The following is a 20,662-nucleotide window of genomic DNA, read 5'->3' as shown; positions in this document are numbered from 1 at the left end:
ATCCTTACAAGCCGGTCTTCCACCCCCTTGCCCATTGATACACAGGTGCAGTAGCGCAGCAATTTCCAAAGGCTCATTTGTACCAAAGCCACAACCACCACTATCTAGGACAAAGGCAGCAGAATATTACCACCTGCAAGTTCATCTCCATGCCACACACCATCGTGACTTGGAAATGTGTCACCATTCTTTCACTGTCACTGAATCAAAATCCCAGAACCCTCTCTGTAACAGTATTGTGGACGTAAGGTCATGCCAATCTGTTTGTGTTTCAAATTCCTCATTTCCACCTAACCCAACGGCCTTTCATCATCTTGCTTTGCCTTCTGAAGCTGAGAATTTCATGTAATAATTGCATCTGTCTTAAAAGGGATACTTGTCATGCTTAGAATTTGTCCCCTTGTTATCATCTCCCCGACAAGATGAAACAACCTCTGGAACCCACAGGGTCTTTTATATTTCAATTAGTTCACCTCTCACTCTTCTCCACTTCATTAGGTATAGAACAATTCACTTTCTATGTTTCACTAATCTCTTCATCACAGGAAAGAGTGAAGGCAATGTTCTCTGAACTGTTGTAATCCAATTATATCTTCTTTCAAATAAGGAGACCAAAAAATGCCCCATAAAGCTGCAGTAAATTTTGCCAACTTTTACACTCCATTCTCCTTCAATAAACACAAATAAATACATTCCAGTTATCATCTAATCACATATTGTAACTGCATATTAATGTTTTGTGATTCATATACCAGATCTTCATGATCCCTCTTTACTACACTCTGTACACTAAATTTTTGAGGGCTCACTTAAACTGTCAATACCCCTTGGAGACTCAGTCATTTTCTTACCTATCTTGATGTCATCAACAAATTTAGTTTCCAGACATTTGGTTTCTTCAGTCAAGTCATTTACATACATTGTGAATATTTTAAGCTCTAATCTGAAAATGGTCCATTTTTCCCTACTCTCTGCTTCTTGTTAGCTAACCAATCCTTTATTTATGCCCCTCCACGTGTTGTTACCTTGAATAGTTACCTTTGGTGTGGCACTTTATCAAATGCTTTTTGAAATCCCAGTACGTTACCTCTACAAATTCACCTTCATGCACCTTGCTTGTTAGTTCCACCAAAGATCATGCAGTGTGAAAGATTCAGAACACAAATTCTTGAACCGTACTCAGGATTTCTTTGGCCAGAATACAACAAACACAGCAAGATTATTCTAGATTTAGGAGAAAATGAGGACGACGACAGATGCTGGAGATCAGAATCAAAGAGTGTGGTGCTGGAAAAGCACAGCTGGTCAGGCAGCATCCAAGGAGCAGAAGAATCGGCGTTTCAGGCATAAGCCCTTCATCAGGAATGAGGCGTGTGGGCTAAAGGGGCTGAGAGATAAATGGGAGGGGGGTGGCGCTGTGGGGAAGGTAGCTGGGAATGCGATAGGTAATTGAAGGTTGAGGTGAATGTGATAGGTCAGAGAGGAGGGTGGAGCTGATCAGTGGGAAGGAAGATGGACAGATATGACCAATCAAGAGAGCAGTGCCAAGTTGGAAGGTAGGACTGGGGTCAGGGGAAATTGGCAAACTGATGAAATCCACATTGATCTTATGTGGTTGGAGGGTCCCAAGGCGGAAGATGAGGCATTCTTCCTCCAGGTGTCAAGTGGTTAGGGTTTGGCGATGGAGGAGGTCCAGGACTTGCATGTCCTTGGCGGAGTGGGAGGGGGAGGTAAAGTTTTCAGTCACAGGCCGGTGTGGTTACTTGGTGTGGGTGTCCCAGAGATGTTCTCTGAAACAATTGGCAAGTTAACGTCCGGTCTCCCCAATGTAGAGGAGACCACATCGGATGCAATGGATACAGTAGATGACATATGTGGAAGTACAGATAGATTTCTGTCGATATGGAAGGATCCTTTGGAGCCTTGGATGGAGGTGAGGGCTAGATTTAAGTCTTAGGAAATTAAGTTGGACAGGTGGATGAGGGAAAAGTGGTTGACGATTTTGGAGACATTGATCACAATACAGTTAGATTTACCATCATTATGAAAAGGGACAAAGGTTGAAGAGGAATAAAAGTTCTAAACTGGGGGAAAGCAAAGAGACAATCTGGCAAAAGTGGACTGATTTCAGCAACTTGAAGAAAAGTCAGCAGTAAATCAGTGGGGGACAATGAAAAGCAAAATTGTACAGGTATAATGTAATCATGGACCCACAAAGTAAAAGGGTGCTACTACCAAATCCAGAAGCATACTGAGTGAGATGAAGTAGAAAAATAGAACTTATGACAATCTCAGAAGAAGCTTAGAAGATTACACAAGGTCTTTTCCCTGGGTTTGGGGAGTCCAGAACTAGAGGGCATAGGTTTACCGAGAAAGAGGAAAGATTTGAAAGGGACCGAAGGGGCAACCTTTCCATGCAAAGACTGGTATGTGTATAGAATGAGCTACCAGAGGAAGTGATGGAGGCTGGTACAATTACAACATTTAAACACCATTTGGATGGATACTTGATTAGGAGGGGTTTAGAGGGATTTGAGCCAAGTGCTGTAAATGGGATATTAATTTACAATATCTGGTCGGCATGGATGTGTTGGACGGAAGGGTCAGTTTCCATGCTATACATCTCTATGACTTGATAACACTACAGGAGGTGAAATGAAAAAAATTTAGGAAACAGAGTCAATATGAAAAAATACCAGTCAATAAAACTGAAGTAAATCCAAAGACGTTTTATCAGTACAGTAAGAACTAAAAGATGACAATAGAAATGCCTATTAGAGATGTACATGGTAACTTGTCTGTGGATGTAGAAGATGTGGACAGGAACCTTAATGAGTGTTTTGTCTCTGTCTTCTCAAAGAAGGGTGGGATAATGCAGATATTCCAGTTAAAGAGGAGTGTGAAATATTAGATAAAATAAGCACAAGGAGAAGGGAAGCATTGGAGGTACAACCTCCTTGAAGGTACATAAAATGACCAGGGACGGACGAATTGTACCCTAAGCTGTTAAAGGAAGCCAGGGAAGAAACAGCGGATGATCAGTGGATCATTTTCCAATCGTCACTAAATAAAGTCAAAAATTACTCAACGCCAGGTTATAGGCCAACAGGTTTATTTGGAAGTACAAATCCTTCGTCAGGTAACTAGTGGGACAGGATCATAGGACATAGAATTTATAGTAAAAGTACAGTATGACACTTTGATCTTTTACATTAAATCCTATGACCTTGCGCCACTAGCTACCTGAAGGAGCAGCACTCCGAAAGCTTATACTTCCAAATAAACCTGTTGGACTATAAACTGGTGTTGTGTGATTTTTAAACTTTGCCCACCCCAGTCCCACACCGGTATCTCCACATCGTCACTAGATACAGGAGAGATGCCACAGGATTGGAGGTGTATGGACATTGGATGATTACTGAAAAGGGGTGCAAGGGACAAGCCAAATAATTAAAGGTTCTCCAGTCTGATCTCAGGTGAGCAAGTAATATTGAGAGATAGAATTAACTGTTACTTGGAAAAGCACAGGTTAATCAATGGAGTCAGTGTGGTTTTGTTAAGAGAAGGTTCTGTCTTCCTAACATAATTAAACTTTTCAGGAAGTAACAGGGAGGGTTGATAAAGATAGTGCAGCAGATGTTGTCTGCATGGATTTTATGAAAGCATTTGAAAAGGACCCTCACAGCGGATGTTAAGAAAAGTTAAAGCCCAAGGGATGCAGGAGAATGTGTTAAGTTGTCAGCCTTTAACTGAGCTATATTATGTCCAAAAGGATTGATTAAAAATAATTACAACTTTGACTCTCATGGCATAGTGATATTGTCTCCACTGTTACATAAAAGGTTCCGGGTTCAAGTCCTACCAACCCCAGTCATGTGTCATAACATATCTGGACAGGGTGATTAAAAATATTTAGAAATGAGATGTTGTCTTAACAAATTGCTAAAATTCTCATCCATCACATTTTTCGCTCATAAATTCTAAAGTTGAATAGGCAACCCAATCAGAAATCGAATTCCATAGTGATAATCCAGCAATGTTAAAGAGAGCTGAAATAATTTAAAAGAAGTTAATTTCCTAGGAGCAAAAAACAAGAATGACTGTAATGTGCAAGCGATATCTTAGAGCTCTTCTAATGCAGTGGTAGTGTCCCTAACTCTAGGTCAGAAGCTGAGAATTCAAGTCCCTCAGATACTTCTAAACTGAGAGATTAAAAATATATGAGGCAATGTCCTAGTATCAAACAGTTCAAATTTAGCAATTTAGAACATACAACCTGCATCAAATAGCTTTTCAAGTTATGAAACTTTCAATATAAAATCCATAATTACAATTTTTGATTTATTTTCTTCTCAACAAAATGCTCACTTTGCCTGTTAGAAATAACACCATTCTTCAATACTTACCACAATCATCTCTATGAGCCCACTGCACACAGTTAACTCTTCCTTTATGTCCATTCAGAATTTCAGTCACACTTGCTTTCTGTTGGACCAAAGACATTTAAAATAGCAAAGACAACTTGTTGAGTGATCAGTTAATAGCACTAATACATATTACTACAATTGCCTATGGTGTACTTGGTTTTCAGCTCAGATATAAGATAGATATAAGCCAAATCAAGGCAGAGGTGTATGCCAACTAATCAGTGAAAAACTAAAAGGCACAAAGCTTTACCCAATTGAACATCAGTTTGCCTAGTTTGATACTCAACAGTATGTGACATCCATTTTAATTTTACAAAAGTAGTACCAAATTAATTCATTTTATGATCTCTATTTGCACTATAGTTCTTTTCAGTAGAATAGCTAATAATTAATCCAGTTTGTTATTCATCAAAAAGTCTGTTAATGTTCTGGGAAAATGTCACATTATCCTCAGTACTTGAGTTCTTCTACTCCTCCAATCTGTGCAGATTAAAATATTTTAGCCACATAATATTTTATGAACTACAATGTTTAGCTCTTGATCATATCCAGCTTTTAATGGGGTTACAGCAATGACTATGAGATCACACTCTTTGCTCTGAATTTACACTTCTCACACATTTTATTTCTCATACTATGTGCATAGACAACTCATTTTGGATCACTATTTGTACCCTGCTCATAAACCCAAATGGTTCAGATATTTTTTAGAACATCCCACATCCCGCAATAATTTAAGTCTTTCATCACATTTAATTCAAGATTGTTATGGAACAAGAATGGTCCTGAAATCCAAGTTATAAACTGGGGGAAGCCAGAGATTTAGGTTAGATCTGTGTCAGAGTAGTGGGATGCATTCAGGAAGGAAATGGGAAGAGTACAGGGCCAACGTCTTCCGACAAAGACAAAGGTGAGACCAACAAGTCCTGTGAACCCCGGACAAGGCAAATACAGGATTGGATAAAGAGCAAAAATGGAGCCTTCTGGCAAAAACTAGGCGCAAATAAGCAGAGCATATAATGTGCAAGGGGAAAATTGAAAAGGAAATCAAGAAAGCAAAATGGGCATGAAAGAACAAGCACATAAAGTAAAATCTTAAGTTATTTTACAAGTAAAAATATAACTACAAAAAGAAAGGCCCATTTAGGACAACAATGGTAATTTGTACATGGAGCCAGAGCACGTGGGCAGAATTCTAAGTGAATAATTTGCGTTGATGTTCATGAGTGAAAGGGACAATTTGGGCACTGAAATCACCTCGGATGCTGCCTGAACTGCTGTGCTCTTCCAGCACCACTAATCCAGAATTTTTACTCAGGGAGAAGATGGTATAATAAAAGAATTTAGCATAGCTAGAGACGAAGCTCTGAGTGGTCTGGCAGGCTTAAAACTAGATAAATCTCCAGGGCCGGAAGAAGTGTTACCCTGGCAGTTGAGTGATGCAAAGTAGGAAGCAGCAGTGGCATTGGCAATAATTTTCAATTTCTCCCTGACCACAGGAGAGGTGCCAAATGACTGGAGGGCAGCCAAAGTAACACCATTGGGAACTAGGAGTAAACCAGGAAACTACAGGCCAGTCAGTCTAATCTTAGTGGTGGGGAAATTATTGGAAGCAATCCTGAGGGATGGAATTAATCTACACTTGGAGAGGCAAGGATTAGTCAAGAATAGTCAGCATGGTTTAGTCAAGGGGAGCGCATGCCTGTCAAACCTGATTTATATTTTTCAAAGAGATAACCAGGTGTGTATGGAGGGCAATGCATTGAACGAATATACTTAAATATTAGTAAAGCTTTTGGTAAAGTCCTGCATGGGAGACTGATTGCGAAGGTAAGAGCCCACAGGATCAAAGGAAATTTGGCAAATTAGAGACAGAATTAGCTGAGTGGTAGGAAACAGTAACTCCAGTAGAGTTCCACACGAATCAGTGTTGGGGGCCCTACTACTGATGGCATATTTAAACAAGTTAAACTTGAATATTGGAGGGTTGATTAATAAGTTTACGAATTTATACAAAAATTGGTGGGTGATAAATAGTTGGGGGAGGAGAGGTTAGCCTTAAATTACAGGCAGATATATTAGACTGATGGAGTCATAGAGATGTACAGCGAACTGATCAGTGACAAATTGAATTCAATCAGATAAGTGAGGGGTGATGCACTTGGGTACTACAAACAAAGCAAGGGAATACATGATGCAAGGTAGAACCCTGAGAAGCACCAAGAATCAGAGGAACCTTGGTATGCACATCCATCAATCCCTTGATATTGGGACAAATAGATAAAGTAGTTAAGAAGGCAGTATACTTGCCTTAATCAGCTGAGGCATAGGATTTAAGAGCTGCGACATAATGCTGGAACTATATATAATGTTGGTTAGGCCACAGCTAGAGTATTATGTGCAGTTCTAGAATTCATATTCTAGGAGGGATGTGACTGGACTAGAGAGGGTGCAGAGGATAATTATCAGGTTAAAAAAACTGAAAGAACTGCAGATGTCAGAAATCAGTAACAAAAACAGGTATTGTTGGAAAAACTCAGATCTGGCAGCATCTGTGGAGAGAAATGAGAGTTAACATTTCGGGTCCAGCAACCCTTCTTCAGAACCTGAGGCTCGGAATTACCAGGATATTGTCTGAGCTAGAGAAATTTAATTATGAAGTGTTATGGATCAGACCAAATCCCTCAAAACATGTCAAGGAGGTAGCATGGACTCTAACTATTTCTTATTTTAAAAGCACTCGCCACTTTTAAAAGCACATTGTGATCCGGATGCAATTCAATTGGTCAAACTACCAAGTTTGAAGCAAAACATACTTTTTATTCATATGCCATAGTTAAATTACAGACAAATTGAAAATAAAAGAAAAATGGCTTAATTGTAATTCTATCAAAATCTTTAAAATAATAAACTACTCATTAACTGTTCCAATACAGTAACGTCCCAAAAATACACTCTTGCCAAAGGCAAAGTCAATAAAATAGATTGTCTCCCATACAATTCTAGCTGCAGCAAAGAGAGCGAGACAGAGAGATCTAGCAGCTTTCACAACCCCAACAGTTACTGAAAGCTAAACAAAAAATCCCGGTTCAGTGGGAGCTTGACCACTCCCACTCAAGTTGCTTCTAATGCTCCATCATTTTTTTTTATATAAAGCCCCGATGCCTCACAAACTGTTTATTTTATTGGCTTGAAGCAAAGTGCTCGAAACCTCTGTCTCAAGCTCTTTTTTTTTTTAAAAATCAGGGAAAATTACACATCTTAGTATCATCAAAGAAGAAAAATTGGACAGACTGGAGTTGCTTTCCTTGGGGCAGGGAAGACTGAGGGGAGGACATGATTGTGATTATGAGGAGCATAGACAGTTTAGATGGGAAAAACCTTTTCTCCTTGGTGGAGGGATCAATGACCATGGGGCATGGATTTGAGGGGCAGGAGGTTCAGAGGGGATTGAAGGAAATAAATGTTTCAGCCAGAGGCGGTAGGGGTCTGAAACTCACTGATGAAAGGATGATAAAGGTAGAAACCCTCATAACATTTAAGAAGTATTTAGATGTACACATGCGATGCCAAGGCAGACAAGGCAATTGGCCAAGTGCTTGAAAATGGGATTAGAACAGTTAAGTGTTAGTTTTTGACTCAATGGTCCTAAGAGCCTTTCTCTATGCTGTTGATCTCTATGACTCTGAAGGATGGTTACAGATTTCAGGAGCTTCTTAAAAGGACAAAAAAAGATGGCCAAGCATTTTCATTTTCAGAACGGCATTCCAGACTGAAAGTATGGCCACTGTGGTAGACTGATGAAAACCAGGGAGATGTAAGAGGCCAGAACTGGAAGTATATAGATATCTTGAAGGATCATTCGAATGGACTAAGTTACAGAGGTAGGGAGGAAGGAAGCCTTGGAGGAATTTGAAAATTTGAATTTCTGCATCAAGGAGTCTTCAAACCAAGGACCAATTTTCATCAGAAAGCGTAGGCCTGACTAATATACAAGGCTTAGTGCAAGTTGGGATACTGGCAGAAGAGCTTTGAGTGAACTTATGGAGGGCAGCAGCTGGGTTATAGGCCATGAGAATACTAGAAAAGTGAAATCTGAATTTAACAGAAGGCATAGAAGAGGATGTCAGCAGCCAATAAGATGAAGCATGGACAAATATAGTACATTCTCTTGAGTGTAAATGGGCAGTCCTAACAATCAAGTGAATATGGGAACAATAATTTATCTCAAAAGGATGCGAAGATTGCAAACAGCTTGTTTCATTCTCAGACAGTGACCAGAAAGACCCCCATGGACTTTGTTGCAAGATAGCAAACACAATGGCTTCCCAAAATTTAATTGGAGGAATCATCTTTCCATCTCGTGCTGGATGTTAAACAAAGGACATAACAAATCAACAGAATAGTAGAGAGATATTGACAGGTACAGCTGGGTGCCAACCACATGTGTATCAAACCTAACTTTATGGCTTTGGGCGATGTCACCAAGTGCCAAGGAGGTAAGGCCAATACTTTATCCTTAGGGAATTGCTAATTAATAATGCAAGAGAATGAAGAAATTCCACACAAGCGAATCTCTCACTCAAACTGGATAGACTGGAATGCATCCAGATAAGTACCCAGTCAAGAAGGAATGGAGAAAAGATGAATACCATTAAGAAAGGGGTAACATCGTGAGCCATGTTAAGGACTGAAGATAGGTTAAGAATGAGGAGGAGAAATAAATTTGTTTCATCACGCTCATAGACGATGTCATCTGTGTCTTTGGTAAGAGCTGATTCAGTGCTAAGGCTTGACAAAAAAACAGATTAAAATGGCCCAAACATGATGTAATGGGAAGGAAGAATTGCATTTAGGAAGCAATAGCATATTTGTTGTATTGCACTGGTAGCATCTCTGTCTCCAAGCTAGAAGCTCTGAGTTAAAATCCCATGCCAGGACTTGATGACCAAGAAAAGTGTTGCAATAATGCAACCAAATAATTTGAGTATCTATCTCAAAATCCTTTCAGCATACATACAACAGCAGGTCCTAAGAGTGGGAAAGATTCCTGATCAGCTTGGGAAAGGAAATTAAAGCCTCGATCAGTGTTATTTATGGCTCAGGACAGCATGCTACTTTCAAAATTATCTCTAATTACCTTTCATTTTGGGACAGTTCAATGTCAACCACATTATTGTGAGCTAGAATCACAGGTGGGCCAGACCAGGCAAGCACAGCTGATTGCCTTCTCCAAAAGGACATTAATAGACCCAATGGGGTTTTTTTACAATATTTGATCACTGTTAGCATATGACAGCCCAGCTTGTTGTTCCAAATCTATTACAGTGGTTGAATTCAAATTTGTGATTGAACCTATATTCCCTGAGCAACAATGTGGGCTTCAACCTGGACAAAATGCTTTACACTTTCAATGACATGACTGTTATACTATCATCTCTCATTTGATAATTTATCTACACATCAAATGTATGCCTCTTAGCAGATGCTGCCTGACCTGTTGACTGTTTCAAAGTAATGTCACAGTGTATGTTTAAATTCCCATTCCAGATTAAGCACGCTCTGGATTCTAGCAAATCACCACAGAAGAATCCTAGAGAAAACAGCTCAGGCTGAAAATCAGATAATGAACCTGATGACCTGCCTTCGAACAAAACACGTTTGATTATTGCCAACACTCCAAATTAATGAAAACTTAAATTTAATTAAGCAGTAATTTCATACTTGCTCCAGCAACCCTGGATTAAAAAAAGTCATTCAGAATATTTAGTCGTTTTGAGTTTTATCCTTTATTTGTTACAAAAACATACTTGCAATGGGACTAAATAGCTACTTGAATTAACAAACAATTGTGGGTGCTGGAAATCAGACTGGAGAGTATTCCCCTTCACTACTTGATCACACAGCATTGCCCTTTGATGTGAAGGGCGCTGCTTATCACCGGCCACTTGGGTGTTTCTTTTCTTCCTGGTGGTGGAAATTGAATAAAAGATTCTTGCACCTTGTGTCTTTCACTGTGTCTCACACCTGCACACACACATGGGTGCTGGGGAAAAATAAGCACTATCGCAGTTAGGTGGTAGTGTGGGGGTTAAAAAAATTAACAATAGTGTAAAAACAAAAAAATAAAAGATTTGTACACCTTGTCATGATTTGGAGATGCCGGTGTTGGACTGGGGTGTACAAAGTTAAAAATCACCTGATGAAGGTGCTGCGCTCCGAAAGCTAGGGTGCTTCCAATTAAACCTGTTGGACTATAACCTGGTGTTGTGTGATTTTTAACTTTGAAAACGTTGTACAAGGTGTACAAAAAAAATGTGAGGCTGAAGAGTCACTGAACTTGAAACGTTAGCTTTGCTTTCTTCCCACAGATGCTGCCAGACTTGCTGAAGTTTCTCGAACAATTTCAGTGTTTGTTAGTTGACACTGCTCTCTTTTGCACGACTTGCAATGGAATTTTCAATCAGCTTGGGGGTGCAAAACACATCAGTTGTAGCATAGCAATACAGACAGGACAATTTATGGACCAAAACTAACAGGAATAGGTTCAAAGTGAGGAACACACTCGGTGAAGGAGGCAAAGTGTTGCAAACCTTAAGTGTACAGCGTACGCATTCGGAGCACGTCCGCCCCTCTTCACAACTTTAAACTCAAAATTCCAATAAACTGTTTCCGTTGCTCCACCCCTCCTACATGGCTCAGATTGACAATAAACTGTCCCTCCCAGTTCTAGGAGCAGACGGGTAGAGGCAGGCCGCTCCTTGCGTGGCCGGCGGCTCGCGCCACTGCTGACGGTTAAACTGCCCCGATTTAAACAAAGAGACATTTACCTCCGGTTCGTAAAGCACGACCGAGCGGCAGCTGGCGAACGCCACGCGCCCCCCTCGGCCCCAGGACAGCGCGTGCGGAGTGCGGTTCGCACAGCGAGCAACGTGGACCGTCTCCACGGGCGGCGCCATCTTCATCCCGTGCGTCACCTCTGACCCCGGTGTGGGAGGTGCGTCGCCGAAGGGAAATGGAGAGGACGGAGAAACAGGCTAACAGCGGCGTGCCGGTAGGTTACATGAGGCGTCAATACACCAGCAAGTTGTCCGGGTTAGGTAGGCGGTGGCCTGATTAAACACTGCGCTATAAAGCTACTGCCAGCAGTGTGGAGAACCGTACCAGCCAACCGAGCTTCATCTCTCCACAGTTCCGACAGTGTACCGCCGTACAATGTTTTCCTCTCCACAGATGTTTCTGGATCATACAAAAATAGTTTGCTTCCCTTGTTGCAAACCATGCCAGCCCTCCCAAATCAAAGATTTTAACGCAACAGTCATGAGTTGTGCTTTATTTCAAACGCAAAGGGGTATAAATGGGCACTTGGGTGATAAGAGTTCATCGATCTTTTTCGCGAATTAAACACTGCACAGGACAGTGGATCTTGCAAACCTGGAAATAAAGCAAAAAGTGATGGAAATATTCAGCAGGATAGGCAGCAAATGTAGAGAAGAGCCGTTTTCAGACTGAGTACCAGCCAAATTTGTACCTGACACTATCTAGTACTGCCTGAAAATGGTTTACAACCATACAGACATAGAGATGTACAGCATGGAAACAGACCCTTCGGTCCAACTTGTCCTTACCCACCAGATATCCTATGTTAATCTAGACCCATTTGGCCCATATCCCTCTAAACCCTTCCTTTTCATATACCCATCTGGGTGCCTTTTAAATGTAATTGTACCAGCTTCCACCACTTCTCCAGTAGCTCATTCCATACACACACCACCCTCTGCATGAGAAAAATTGCCCCTTAGGTCCCTTTTAAATCTTTGCCCTCTCACCCTAAACCTATGCCCTCTAGTTCTGGATTTTAAAATAAATACTAATTTTGTTATCATATGATAAAGAAGGAACTTTCCTCCCACCAGAGTGGAATGATGAGCACAAAAGGACACCAGTTGTCCTTTTCCAGGACTCCATCATCATCTTTCTTAAAATACTTAGACAATTTTGTTTTTAAAGTTTCTATTGATCATGCTTTCCAGACAGTGGCATCCAAACAACAAGAATTCATCACCTCGCTGCAACAGCCTTCCTATTAGAAAGATGTTATGAAACTTGAGGGGGTTCAGAGAAGATTTACAAAGATGTTGCCAGGGTTGGAGGATCTGAGCTACAGGGAGAGGCTGAACAGGCTGGGGCTGTTTTCCCTGGAGTGTCGGAGGCTGAGGAGTGACCTTTATAGGGGTTTACAAAATTATGAGGAGCATGGATAGGATAAATAGGCAAAGTCTTTTCCCTGGGGTCGAGGAGTCCAGAACTAGAGGGCATAGGTTTAGGGTGAGAGGGGAAAGTTATAAAAGAGACCTAAGAGGCAACTTTTTCATGCAGAGGGTGGTACGTGTATGGAATGAGCTGCCAGAGGATGTGGTGGAAGCTGGTACAATTGCAACATTTAAGAGACATTTGGATGGCTATATGAATAGGAAGGGTTTGGAGGGATATGGGCTGGGTGCTGGCAGGTGGGAATAGATTGGGTTGGGATATCTGGTCAGCATGGACGGGTTGGACCGAAGAGTCTGTTTCCACGCTGTACATCTCTATGACTCTAACTGTCAAGCTTAACACTGTCCAAGATAAAGCAACCTACTTAACTTGCACCAAATCCACAAAACTGTACTTCCTTTACCGCCATTGCTCGATAGCAGCAGTACGTACCAGCTGCATGATGACCACCGAATTATCCAAATAGAGATCACTTTCCAAACCCAAACCACTAGCATCTACAAGGACAATAGCAACAGATACATGAGAATACCATCACCTGCAAGTTATCCTCCAAGTCACACAACATCCTGACTTGGAAATACATTGCTGTTCCTAAAGAGTTGCTAGGTCTAAACCTTGGAACTTCCTCTTTCATGGCATCATTGACCTACTGCAAATTTACTGCAGCAATTCAAGAAGGCGACTCACTACCATGAGAACAACTAGGGGTTGGCAATAAATGCTGAATGAGCCAGTGTCAGCCACAACACCTGAATTAATTAATTAAAAAAATATATTTTTCTCTTGTTGGCTCCTGTTCTTTGTCCTTTGGTTACTGACCCTTCTTCCACAGGAAACATTTTCTCCTCACTCTATAAAAGCAAATGTTTTTAAATCCCAATATGTATAAATGTAACCAAATAAATTACTCTAGGACGAAATCATATTTAAGTCTCAATACCAGGAAATAGATAAGGCATGTCAGAAAGGCACGGTCATGGTGATCATGGGGGACTTCAATATGCAAATGGACTGGGTGAATAATATTTCCAGTGGATCCAAAGAAAGGCAATTCATGGAATGCTTACAGGATGACTTTTTGGAACAGCTTGTGATGGAGCCCATAAGGGAGCAGGCTGTGCTGGACTTAGTTCTATGTAATGAGCCAGACTTTACAAAAGACCTTTAAAGTAAGGGAACACTTAGGTGGCAGCAATCATACTATGGTAGAGCTCAGTCTACAGTTTGAAAGAGAGAAGGCAAAATCAGATGTAATGGTGTTACATTTAAACAAAGGTAATTACAAGAGCCTGAGAGAGGAACTGATGAAAATCGCCTCGTGGGGAAGACAGTGGAGCAACAATGGCAGGAGTTTCTGGGTGTAATTGAGGACACAGTACAGACGTTCATCCCAAAGAGGAACATTTTGCTGGGGCGGGGTGGTATTAGACAGCCATGGCTGACAAAGGAAGTCAGGAAATGTATCATACAAAAAGAGAGAGCCTATAGAGAGGCCAAAAGCACTGGGAAATCAGAAGATTGGGAAGACTACAAAAGCCAACATACGATAACAAAGAAATTACAAAAGAGAAAGTGCTAGAAAAGCTAAAAGGTCTAAAAATTGATAAATCTGCTGGCCCCGATGGACTACATCTTAGAGTTCTGAGGGAGGTGGCTGAAGAAATAGCAGAGGTGTTGGTTGTAATCTTTCAAAAATCACCGGAGTCAGGGAAAGTCTCAGATGATTGGAAAATCGCTATTGTATCCCCTTGTTCAAGAAACGATCAAGTCAAAAGATGGAAAATTATAGGCCGATTAACCCAACCTCGGTTGTAGGTAAAATTCTAGAATCCATCATTAAGGATCAGATTCCTAAATTCTTGGAAGTGCAAGGTCGGATTAGAACAAGTCAGCATGGATTTAGTAAGGGGAGGTTGTGCCTGACAAACCTGTTAGAATTCTTTGAAGACGTAACAAGTAGGTTAGACCAGGAAACCTGGTGGATGTTATCTACCTAGACTTCCAAAACACCTTTGATAAGCTGCTTCACGGGAGGCTGCTGAGTAAGGTGAGGGCCAAGGTGAGCTACTGGCATGGATTGAGGATTGGCTTTCGCATAGAAGGCAGAGAATTGGGATAAAAGGTTCTTTTTTGAAATGGCAGCGAGTGACAAGTGGTGTCCCGCAGGGTTTAGTGTTGGGGCTACAGTTGTTCAGTTTATATATTAATGATCTGGATGAGGAGACTGGGGGCATTCTGGCAAAGTATGCCGATGATACGAAGTTAGGCGGACAGGTAGATAGTTCTGAGGAGGTGGGGAGGCTGCAGAAAGATTTAGCAGTTTGGGAGAATGATCCAAGAAATGGCTGATGAAATTCAATGTGAGCAAATGCGAGGTCTTGCACTTTGGAAAAAAGAATACAGGGATGGACTATTTTCTAAATGGTGAGAAAACTCATAAAGTCAAAGTATAAAGGGATCTGGGAATGCTAGTCCAGGATTCTCTAAAGGTTGACTTGCAGGTTGAGTCCATGGTTAAGAAAGCAAATGTAATGTTGTCATTTATCTCAAGAGGGTTGGACTATAAAAGCAATAATGTGCTACTGAGACTTTATAAAGCTCTAGTTAGGCTCCATTTAGAATACTGTGTCCAGTTTTGGGCCCCACACCTCAGGAAGGACATACTGGCACTGGAGTGTGTCCAGCAGAGATTTTACAGATGGTCCCTGGAATGGTAGGCCTAACATACGATGATTGACTGAGGATCCTGTGATTGTATTCATTAGAGTTTAGAGAGTTGAGGCGAGATCTAGAAGAAACTTACAAGATAATGCATGGCTTAGAAAGGGTGGACACTAGGAATTTGTTTCCGTCAGGCGGGGAGACTAGGACCTGTGGTCACAGCCTTAGAATTAGAGGGGGTCAACTTAAAATGGAAATGAGGAGACATTTCTTCAGCCAGAGAGTGGTAGGCCTGTGGAATTCATTGCTATGGAGTGCAGTGGAGGCCGGGACATTAATATCTTCAAAGCAGATATTGATAAATTCTTAATCTCGCAAGGAATTAAGGGATACAGGGAGAGTGCAGGTAAGTGACATTGAAATGCCCATCAGCGATGATTGAATGGCGGAGTGGATTCGATGGGCTAAATGGCCTTACTTCCGCTCATATGTCTTATAATCTAAATACATTACATGCAACCACTTTGGATTCAATTCTAACTTCCCCTTAAGAAAGATACCTCCATGAAACTTGAAAGGATTCAGAAAAGATTTAGAAGGACGTTGCCAGGGTTGGATGGTTTGAGCTATAGGGAGAGGCTGAATAGGCTGGGGCTATTTTTCCCTGGACCACCGGAGGCTGAGGGGTGACCTTCTAGAAGTTTATAAAGTCATGTGGGGTATGGATAGTCAATAGGTGAATAGTCAAGGTCTTTTCCTCAGAGTCCAAAACTAGTGGGGCATAGGTTTAAGGTAAATTGGGAAAGATTTAAAAGGGACCCAAGGAGCAACTTTTCATGCAGAGGGTGTTGCATTTGTGGAATGACCTACCAGAGGAGATGGTGGAGGTTGGTACAATGACAAAATTTAAAGGACATCTGGATGGGTATGTGAATAGGAAGGGTTTAGTGAGATGTGGGCCATATGCTGGCATATAGTGGGATCAAAGGATCTGTTTCCATGCTGTATATCACTTTGACTGTTCAGGCCTGTTTGACACATAGACTAGTTCAGGAATTTGGGAAGTCTTGTTTTAAGATTTGCTGGCAAACCAACACTTCCCCTTACCATCATCTATAATTAAGAATAGGGTGGATTGAATGCCTTCAAAATGTTCAGCATTCTGCGGTAGCCAACATCGATTTGTTCAAGATAGATCATACCTGGCAAACCAGATGAAACTTTTTAAAGTGGTGACTTTAGTGGACAGTAAAATGTCAATGGATGTTAATTTTGACTTCTTGAAGTTATTTGACAAGACGTCCATAAAAGATTGTTAATTAAAGTTAATGGAGTTAAAGACATATTATTAACCTCCTTATTGGCTGTAGGACATAGAGGGGATATGTAGCAGCACTTTAATTGGCAACATGTGTACTGGTTTCTCCCAAGGATCTGTCTTAGAACCTCAACTATGCACTGTAATGATTATTGACGAAGGTGATATAATATAAATTCACAGATGTAAATTTGCTGATGACACAAAGATATACAACATAATTAGAATAGGCAGAAGCAGCAAATTACCAGGAGATATTGAGAGATAAGGTGAATACGAAAACTTGTGGCAAATGGACAATAATGTAAACAAATTTGAAATTTCCATTTCAGATGTAAGAAAAATGGAGCAGGATACATTTTTGAATGTTGTAAGTCAATTGCAGAGTAGATCACCTGGAGCTTGTGGCATAGCCAGAAAGCCAATGAGGGCTTGGATGACATTCTTAACCAGTGCAGAAAGTAAGTAAAAGAATGGAAATTCTCTGAAGGTGAACTGTTGAAACAAATAATGGAATTGGTTATCATCACCATTCTGATTGAAGTATTCCAGAACGTCCTCCTGGAAAAACTAAAAGACCATAATGTGGAAATTACAATAATGAGGGTTATAAGATTATTACATTTTAGGACTTTAGAGTTTAGTTTAGGGTAAATTAAGGTATTATGGTTTGGACCATAGATATCCACGACTTGTGCATGTCCCTAAGACTGAAAATAGTAGCATGTCAGCACTTGCATGTGTGTCACTATTTACTCTCACTTGATGCAATGCAAACTGATGGAAAAGGCTATCTCAAGCATTGAAAAAAACTTTTGTTTTGTTAACAGAATAGATCTGTTTGAAGAAGGTGGCCTTGTACACCTGTCATGTTTTCACATTGATCCACCTCATAAATTTAGACTGGCTTTTCCCCATTTCCAGTAAGGGTCAATACCTCTTATATTGCTTCTTGGAACCTGTCTACTCATGGACATGCTGGCGGGCCGGCATTTTATTGCCAGACCTAGTTGCCCTTAACAAGGTGTTGGTGAACTTTCTTGAACAGTTGCAGTTCACATGCTATAGGCTGACCCACAATGTCCTTAGGGAATTCCAGGCTTTTGACCCAGCAACTGTGAAGGAACAATGATATACTTACAAGTATGGATGGTGAGTGGCTTTGATGGGAACTGGCAAGTGGTGATGTTCCCATTTATCTGCTGCCCTTGTGCTTCTAGATCAAAGTGGTCATAGGTTTGGAAAGAGCTATCTAAGGATGTTTTATGAATTTCTACTGAGCATTGGTGATAGAAGGAATGGATGCTTGTGGAAATGGTGCCAATCAACCAGGCTGCTTTATCCTGAATGATGTCAAACTACATGAGTGTCGTTAGAGCTGCACTCAACCAGGGGAGTATTCCATCATATTCCTGACTTGTACCTTGTAAGTAGTGGACAGGCTGGTGAGTATACCTAGCCTCTGACCTGCTTTTGTAGCCAATGTGTTTATGTGACGAGTCCAGTTGAGTTATGGTCCATGGTGCCCCCAGGGGTGTTGATAGTATGGGAGTTAGTGATGGTAACACCATTGAAGGGATGCTGATTAGACTGTCTCTTATTGGAGATGCATTGTCTGACATTTGTGTGGTCATTGCCACTTCTCAACCCAAGCCTGGATATTGCTTTTGAACATAGACTGATTCAGTATTGGAGGCATTGTGAATGGTCCAGAATATTGTGCAATTATCGGTGAAGATCCCCACTTCTGACCTTATGAAGAAGTGAAGCTCATTAATGAGGCAGCTGAAAATAGTTGGGCCAAGGTCACTACTCTGAGGAACTCTTGCAGAGGTGTCCTGAAGCTGAGATCACTGAATTCTGACAACAACAACCATCTTCCTATGTGCCAGATATGAGTCCAGATGGTGGAAAGTTTGCCCCATATAATGATTTATTCCAGTTTTGCTGGGATTCCTTGATGCCACACTCAGTCGGATGCAATCTTGAAGTCAACTCTATTGTCCATGTTTGAACCAAGTCTATAATGAGGTCAGGAGCAAAGGAGCCCTGGCAGAACCCAAACTAAGCGTCACTGAGCAGGTTATTGCTGAGCAGGTGCTGCTTGATAGCACTTGATGACACCTTTCATCATTTCTTCATGATTGAGAATAGTCTGATAGGGAAGTAACTGGCCAGGTTGGTTGTGTGCTGCTTCATGTGTACAGAACATACCTGAGCAATTTTCCATATTATTGGGCAGATGTCAGTATTATAGTCCATTTTTCTAAGTATGTCTCCACCTTTTTGTGGCATATTTCTGCAGTTTGAGCACTGCCAACTCTGGCTTCGCACTTTATACCTGCTACTGGATCACCAAAAAAGTTCAGTCCAGTGCCCTCTAACGCATTGTGAGGGGTGTGTTTCAGAATATAAATGTATTAATTTATCTTAAAGTTCCATTCTCTTTTGTTTGTGTCACACTGAAATTTCTAACTAAACTGTTTTCATTCAGCTTTAGCATTTTAATCCCATCCTTGTCAACAAAATCTGTTAAAAGTTGTGAGAAATTTGTCAAGAGAGACAGACATCGCAATTACTAAACCATATGTTTATTGATGATATCAAGCTCTGGGCATGTTTATAAAAAATTAATATATTGTAAACCAAAGTCCGAGAAGGCATAAGATATTAAACATATGTTATAGATATTTGGCTAAGATTATTTTTTACTGTCACATGTCTAGACAGAGAAACTCAAGAAAAACAGAATTGCTGTTGTGCAACCAATTGCACTGTGATTCAAAAGACTTATTGCACTGCCCAAATTTGTTGTGACATCAGCTGCCTCCCTAATGCACCAAACTGACATTTCAATTATTTCAAAGGGCCTGACATGGAAATTTACACATTTTAAGTAATATGTTCAGCAACATTATGGTAACATGGATCTCTTCTATTTCCACAGCTTAATACCTGTACATATGGCTGCTATCTGAATGCATGAGATTACTTCAATCAGTTTTATTGACTTGTCCTTCATTTGCCAAGTTTTGAGCTTTTGAATTTTTACTTTGAGCTTTTCTCATTTGTTAGTTTGATTATAATTTTATGCCTATGTTAGCGATGGGGCAACCATTAGAGAAACTGAACATTTCCTTTTGTAACTTTTTCTTTGTTGCGAGCTGTAAGGAGGAGTACAGACAAGTGAGCATCAAAACAGAATCTTATATTGTTTACAATAAATTGTATTGTTTATTATAAAAGCAATTAAGTAGAATTCCTGTCAAGTGTTTCTCATCATAAGGTGTGGGTGTTACCATTGAAGACCTTATGAAAACAACTATTTACATCTTTTCTCCCGAGTTTTTCACTGATGCTTTGTCAAGGTTGCAGCAGGAGATTCAAAGAAGCTCTTTAGAAATTTGGGGTAGAGCAATGGGCAAAGTACTGTGTATGGTATAATTGTTAGTTGAACATTTGAATGATCTTCTGATGAAAGCTGCCTGCAACTTTAAACTTATGGGGTGTGAGTCAAAATTGCTGTGCATTTTCCACTCCCAGCTTCCATGGAAATTAAAGGAGGAATTAAACATAATTGGAGTTTTGCCATTCTCAGAGGCAATGCTTTGAAGTAGCTACTGAACAACCTAAAAATACTTAACTATGCAAGTGTAGCAATCCTGCTATCAGTGCTGGGGAAAGAATGCTTCCACATGTATTGAAAATTAGATCACACCAAAGAATAAAAAACCAGACAGGAGAGATTTTGAAGACTTTGAAAACACACTTTAATACTTCAGAACAGTCTTCAAGTTCATCAGGAGAGCGAGACTTCCTTATTTGGTGGCTGGTTTGGTATATCGAGTATGACTTTTTATTCATTGATTGTGTTTATAAATATTGATGTTTAAAATCATTAGATATTTTGAAAGAATCAGTGAGGAGAAACTATTCCAGTGGAAGAAGGGTCAGGCACAGAATTAATGGGAAAAAGAAC

General features: G+C 40.5%; 1 protein-coding gene and 1 long non-coding RNA gene across 3 annotated transcripts in view; one reads left to right on the top strand and one right to left on the bottom strand.

Annotated features, from left to right (window-relative positions):
• The window catches only part of elp2 (elongator acetyltransferase complex subunit 2), a 149,684-nt gene extending 137,580 nt beyond the window's left edge, over positions 1-12,104 (bottom strand). Inside the window, exons 1-2 of one of the 2 annotated variants that reach the window (XM_043689953.2) lie at positions 11,258-12,104; positions 4,407-4,485 (exon numbers count right to left, since the gene is read on the bottom strand). In XM_043689953.2, coding sequence (XP_043545888.1) covers positions 4,407-4,485; positions 11,258-11,392 — 214 coding nt within the window. In that variant the 5' untranslated portion in view covers positions 11,393-12,104. The remainder of the gene's footprint in view (positions 1-4,406; positions 4,486-11,257) is intronic. The other variant, XM_043689952.2, reaches the window with a different exon arrangement.
• LOC148149923 (uncharacterized) lies at positions 11,186-19,932 on the top strand. Its single transcript, XR_015757183.1, has 2 exons — positions 11,186-11,481; positions 19,631-19,932. It is a non-coding gene; the product is annotated as an uncharacterized LOC148149923 (long non-coding RNA).
• The last annotated feature ends 730 nt before the right edge of the window (positions 19,933-20,662 follow it).

This window comes from Chiloscyllium plagiosum, unplaced genomic scaffold, assembly GCF_037043375.1.
Source record: "Chiloscyllium plagiosum isolate Xiang-an unplaced genomic scaffold, Cpla_swu_hap1 HiC_scaffold_5, whole genome shotgun sequence".
Taxonomy (NCBI): Eukaryota; Metazoa; Chordata; class Chondrichthyes; order Orectolobiformes; family Hemiscylliidae; genus Chiloscyllium; species Chiloscyllium plagiosum.
The sequence above is the reverse complement of the archived record's forward strand: the minus strand, read 5'-3'. Positions and strand labels throughout refer to the sequence as shown.